The sequence below is a fragment of the Hemibagrus wyckioides genome, linkage group LG23, assembly GCF_019097595.1.
Source record: "Hemibagrus wyckioides isolate EC202008001 linkage group LG23, SWU_Hwy_1.0, whole genome shotgun sequence".
Classification (NCBI taxonomy): Eukaryota; Metazoa; Chordata; class Actinopteri; order Siluriformes; family Bagridae; genus Hemibagrus; species Hemibagrus wyckioides.
In genome coordinates this window covers 5,462,955-5,469,331 of record NC_080732.1, presented here as the reverse complement: position 1 = coordinate 5,469,331, position 6,377 = coordinate 5,462,955, and the positions used below count along the sequence as shown (strand labels likewise).

General features: G+C 37.2%; 1 protein-coding gene across 1 annotated transcript; it reads right to left on the bottom strand.

The window, feature by feature from the left end:
- Nucleotides 1-3,249: 3,249 nt before the first annotated feature.
- Nucleotides 3,250-6,022, bottom strand: LOC131344127 (tripartite motif-containing protein 75-like). Its single transcript, XM_058376137.1, has 6 exons — nucleotides 5,676-6,022; nucleotides 5,396-5,491; nucleotides 4,800-5,039; nucleotides 4,679-4,704; nucleotides 4,431-4,567; nucleotides 3,250-4,114 (listed from the first exon to the last, which is right to left on the bottom strand). Exons 1-6 carry the CDS (start codon nucleotides 5,874-5,876, stop codon nucleotides 3,498-3,500), a joined length of 1,317 nt encoding a protein of 438 aa, XP_058232120.1. The 5' UTR covers nucleotides 5,877-6,022; the 3' UTR covers nucleotides 3,250-3,497.
- Nucleotides 6,023-6,377: the final 355 nt, after the last annotated feature.

Genomic DNA, 6,377 nt, shown 5'->3' with positions numbered 1-6,377 from the left:
TTGATTAACATTTTTATGGTCTTAAGAGGTCTGTTAAGAGGGTGTGAGGAAAAAGAGATGAATGCACCCTGGCATAATTTCTGTCTACGCAAACGCTTCGGGAGTGTTTGGTGTTGAACAAAGTGTTCAGTCCACAGTCTTTCTGTGATTGTTTAAATGCCATTGATTACTCAGGGTACAGCAGTAACAACAACAGATACAAATATTCAAACAAAGGGTTTGCTTGGGAACCCAAAATGCTTCAGTACTTGTGGTATTATTCTGAAAACCTTTATGATCCTTTTCTGTTTTTCTTAAAGTAATTAATAATTAATAAAAAAATTAATGAATTAATAATCAATTATGTTATAATAATAATATTATTTATTTATTTATTTATAATTATTTATAATAATAATAATAATAATAATAATAATAATAATTATTATTATTATTATTATTATTATTATTATACTTATTAATAATTAATTAACTAATTTTTATTTTTAATTTTTATTTATACTGCACAAGAGTGTTGTGTTCCAAATGCACATCCACTTTGAACTATGTAATCTTCACATGCATCACTTTCATAACCTGTATAACCTGAAAACTATAATAATATAAGGCTATGACATCATGGTACACTATATAAAATATATAAAATTTTCTGAAATTTTGCGAATATTTAAATGTAATTGTTTTCATATAAAAGTAATTATTATTTATTACAGTAATTATTAAACGGTGTTGTTGTTTTTTTCTCAGTACTAGTACTCTGTAAGTACTTTATACTTGATATATTTCCTCAATAGTTCTCAATACTAAATCTTATCTTGATGCCTGTGTAGTGTATTTATATTTTTGTTATTATATAAACCACCAGCCCCATATCAATTAATACCTTAAAGTATTGCACTAGACCTGCTCTGGATATCTGCAATTTAATGCTGAAGAAAAACGTTGAAGCTTATCTACAAAGTATGTTCAAGTCTAGCTCAAATGTCAAAGTTATAGAAAAGTGAATCTAAGAATCTAAGTCCTTTACTTTTAAGTTCAGGTTTACTCAGTTCAGATCACTCACATGGCTGCCAGCACGAGTATTTGGCAGATATTCAAACGTCACATGCATATTTCTCTCATGCACAGCCACTTTCACCCAGTTACTGTGTGTTCTCCACAACACAGCACACCCATGCACGATTAATATTTCCATGCATGATTAATCACTTTACCTACACATAGTATTAGCTTTGTTTTGGATCATAGTACAGCCTAGTAGACAAAAACACCCTGGTTTCTTATTGGTGCCACTAAACCAGAGATTCACACCGTGGTTCATCGTATTGTCTAGAATGCACGCCTCAACACCATGTTCAGTAATTAGCATTATTTCTACACATTGTGCGATGGACAGGGATGGACACACGTGAGTGTTTTGGATTCCTAAAGAATGATCTCCTTTATTGTATAGTATTCAACCATCCTGACTGCACGTGTACGTCCATATACAGTATAATAACACGCCCAGTGTCTGTACTGCACTTCATGTCTCCACTCAGTTAAATCAATTACAGTGTCTTGCTTGTGTCCTTATTGTATTCACCAGTTTGTTTTTAATCGTTGTCCTTATTTAAAACCTCGTGCTTCTCACCATATTTGCGTAATATCAGTGTAGTATCTTAGCGATATCTGTACCGAGCCATCTGGAGTCTGAGGTTTCTTGTTAAGCCATAGCCATAATCTGTTTCATGTTCAGCTCAGGCTCAGTTTCTGAGTCCTGCTTTTGTTTTGTGTTCTGGACTGTTTGCCATAGTGTTTACTAAAGCCTTCGCCATGTTTCTGCCTCTATGATTCAAACCTTCCACTTGGCAGAATACTTACACCTAATCATGGATGCAGCAGCGCAGAACAAAGCCAACATAATCAAGCCAGCCGTTGAGCTCATCATGTTCCACCAGTGGTGTGAGATAGGTATTCCTCAATACTACTGTATATTTGTGGAAAATCTTAGCAAAGCTATATATGTATATATATCATGCATATATCATAATGCATCTGTTATTTAATGCTGAAGAAAAATTTGAAGCTTTTTGAGTTGATGTAGAGAAGCTATTATATCCTCTTCTATCATTAGCACATCTGTACACTCTCTCCCACACACAAAGATGCCTCATGAATGCTCTAATTTACTGTACTGTTTGACAATATGATAATTATTTGCTATTGTTGGGGAGGAATTAGGGTTTCCTCGGTTACTGAGCCACTGTTGTATTGGTGTTACAACAAATGATGTAATTAATCAGCACACCTACGTGTTCACGTTGCAGTTGATGTACATATGTTATTACGCCTTAATGATGAAAGCTTTCGGAATGTGTGTACAGTATGTACTCGAAATAATTTCAGTGATAAAGCTGGGTGTTTTAATTATATGTCAATTGGTACGTAATTTCAGTTGTTTGGCATTGTAATGAAAAAAAAATGGGATAAAATTAGTAAATACACCGATTAACATTATGATCACCTGCCTAATATTGAGTTTGCTGCCAAAACGACCCTGACCCATCGAGGCATGGACTCCACTAGATCCCTAAAGGTGTGCTGTGGTATCTGGCACCAAGTTGTTAGCAGCAGATCCTTTAACTCCTGTAAGTTGCGTGGTGGGGTCTCCATGGGTCCCACCTCACAACTTACAGAACTTAAAGGATACTTTTGATAGATACTGACCATTGCAGACCGGGAACAACCCACAAGAGCTGCAGTTTTGGAGATGCTCTGTTCCAGTCGTCTAGCCATTACAGTTTGGCTCAATTTCTCCAAAAACACCATGGGTAAGGTCCAGGGCCACTGCTCCGTCTTTTGTTGCTTAATTTTAATTTATTGCTGTTTTCTTTTACATTTGCACTAGCCTGCAGTTTTAATTGCGTTTTCTCTCACATACTCACAGCTCTATCTCCTTTGACCCCTGACTCCCTATGCCGCACTGTGCACCTGTTCTGGGCCCAGCTCTCCTCTCCTCAAGGTACCAATACACCTATAGCCGGGCACGTTGACCCTGGGCACAGCTCCAACCCCGACCGTACCAGGATTGATGCTTCCCTTCAAATGCAAGGCCCTGCTTGATTAAAGATAACCACCCATACCCTGGGAGATGTCTAGCAGGTTATGTTATAGTTGACACTCACTTGTGAGACACAACCGGTTAGGATGGAAAATCTCCATTAAAACACACCAATAAAACAAGAAAATGAGCCACAATCTGTTGAGTCATTTTTCAGAATTTTAATAAAACATTTACATTTTAACATCGATCTATACAAATATACATCAGGATATATATTAAAAACAAAATAAATTTCACATCATAAATTATTTATTGCACAGATACAGCTTAGCTATGGTGTGTAACATACCTTCATTAACCCTATCTTCACAACACTGTAATAAAATAAATGCATTTTTTATAGACAGTACTTAAAATAAATAGATGCTACCCCACTTTAAAAAAAAAAATCCTAATTTGAGCTCTGAGAAGATACCTCCATGGCCTCCTCGTTCAGAGACTCTGAGGTCATGGAGTTGGCACTGCTGATGTATTCTACGTCATTTTTGTCAATCAGGTTGCATATCTTCAGTCGTGCGATACTGTCTTTCTGTGCACGCATGCGGAACATGGGAAACACGGCATGGCTAAATTTGGCAATAAATGAGTGCAGAATGCTACCTGTATTGACATTGTAGAACTTCAGTCGCCCTTTATCGCAATCCAGAAAGACGCCGAGGGTTTCGATGTTGCTTTCTTTGACTCTGCTAAAGTCGTTGTTGTGCAGCACTGAGAGCTCGCCACCATCGCACTCCAGAATCCACATATTCTTTTCCTGGCCTGCAGATAGAGTTTGGATGCCATTAACCCGGCTGTTTTCCACTAATCCGACGGCCCAGCTCTCACAGCCTCCTACTGCCACCTCCCAGTAATGCAAGCCTCTTTTGAAGCTCTGAGATGCCCTTGTGCTGTTCCATGGAGACTGAAGGCTCAGACCACCCACAGGGCTCAATGACATCTCTGTCTTGTCTTCTGAGATCTGAACATTTCCTTGAGCTTTGTTCTCGTCCAATGTGATGGTCTCTGAGACTGTCAGGTTAAAAAAAAGAAAAGAAAACCTATTAGACCTAACTCATATGAATAAGTAGCTCAGTAGATAAACATGTCACTGTTGGGCTTTTAAGTAAGACCTTTATCTGTCTCTGCTCCAGAAGTATCATAGCCTGTAACAAGCTGTGTCGTAATGCATATGTAACAAATAAAGGCTTCTTCTTCTTCTACCCCTGGTTACACCACAATCCTCATTATTTCCCTAATGTACCCCCTATACCCTTGTTACACCCTAACTACCTTTTATCCTTTATATTATTTCTATCATACTTCAAAAATATTCAAAGACACTTACATTCCCATGGGCGTGGCAGAAGCTCTTTGTTTTTCTCCACGATTTTCCTAATGGAATTTTCCAGAGCTTTCAGTCTTGTGTCATCGATTGTCAGCTTCTTGTCCACAGAGGTATAAAACTCGTTCATCGTGTGCATGCTGCAAGAGACCAACAATTTCTTTCAATCTCAGACTCTAAGGTTCTGGGCTAGCTCAGTTTCCTGAGCTGAATGAATAAATAGGAGGTTAATAAGTGTGTGTGGGACTCACCTGGTCTCTAGTGCGTTAATCTCCCCCTGCAGAGAAAGCAAGTAAAGATCAGTGATTAATACTGTGCTGAAATGTTGCTCTTATGGTAGATCCAAACGTATTGAACTAACTGAATGTTTACCAGCAGGCTGGCTGGGTTCTCGCTGTCTTGTCTTGTGTTGAGCTCCTTTATTTCTTTGACTATGGCTGCGGACTTGCTCTGGTAGTTCTGTGCATCCTCGTACAGTTGCTGGAGTTGTCGCTTCATTGCTTCTTTCTGTGCGTTCAGAATGAAAAAGGCCTGCTGCCGATTCTGCTCGATTAAAGTCATCAGAGTACTGTATTCATTCTGAAGCAGCTCCTGGGTCTGGCTACACAACTCCTGTACATCACAAAGTGTTCACATGAGTGCTCTTAATAGTGGACTTCACGGGTATATTTCATATATTTATTGTCCAATAATAAATTATCTTTATCCAATAAATGCTACAATGTTTTTTTTCTTAATGAACTGGATAGGTGTATTATATAATAATAATAATAATAATAATAATAATAATAATAATAATGATAAATGTATTATTATTATTATTATTATTATAAATCGACAACAACAACAAAACAACAACAATAATAAATATTCTTCTTATTATTATTATAAATAATATTAATAATAATATTAACAACAACAATAAGAACAATAATAATTATTATTTATTTGTGTCTGTTAATTCTCACCTCCAGCTCGTGCTCTGCTGCTTCAATCCTCGGTGTAAAGTCACCAAACTTCCTTTCTCTGGTTATCAGCTTCCCGCTGAAGTCATTCAATTTTTTCTATGACGGTAAATTCATATTATTAATCATAAACATAAATATTCATTAACCTGAGTGTGACCTGAGTGTAAAAAGCTATTCATCTCTGATTGATCAGATTAATATTAATGCACAGAGATTATAAATAGGGTTAACAACAAGCTAAGATCTAACAAACAACAACAACAACATCAACAACTCTTACCACTTGATCGTGAACAGCGTCCTTTAGGTCCTTCAGGCGGTGGTCCCGGTGTGCGCCGTTAATAACGCAGCGGCTGCTGAGCGGCTGATCGCACGTGACGCAGTAAAGTACCGCCGAACCGGCGATCACCGGACAGCAGGATGTACTAGAGGCACCACGAGACCTCGGCACGTTCGGGTGTTTATTGAAAAATAAGCGCATTGTGGCTGTATCAGAGCTGCAGTCTGTGTGTCTGTGTGTGTGAGCTGTGTGTTTGTGTGCTCCCTGTCTCTGTGTGTGATCTGTTTTATCAGCCTCTGAGTTAGCCTTCTGGAAGAAGCCAAGCCCCTCCCTCTTCAAGCTTCTTTCATTCTTTTACCTACAACAAGGTGGCACACTTTATTTTTTATTTGTACACAATATTGAAAATCAAAACAAAATAATAATTAAATGAAATAAATGAAACCTTTGGTCAAAGTAAAAAAAAAAGTAAGAGCATGCTCAGGTAAATATTTCTTAAATGTTTTATATATATATATATATATATATATATATATATATATATATATATATATATATATATATATATATATATATATATTTGTTCAGCAGTGCAGAACAAAGCCAACATAATCAAGCCAGCCGTCGAGCTCATGTTCCCCCAGTGGTGTGAGATAACTGCTTCCCGCTTAGGTATTCCTCAGCACTACTGTATTTTTGGGG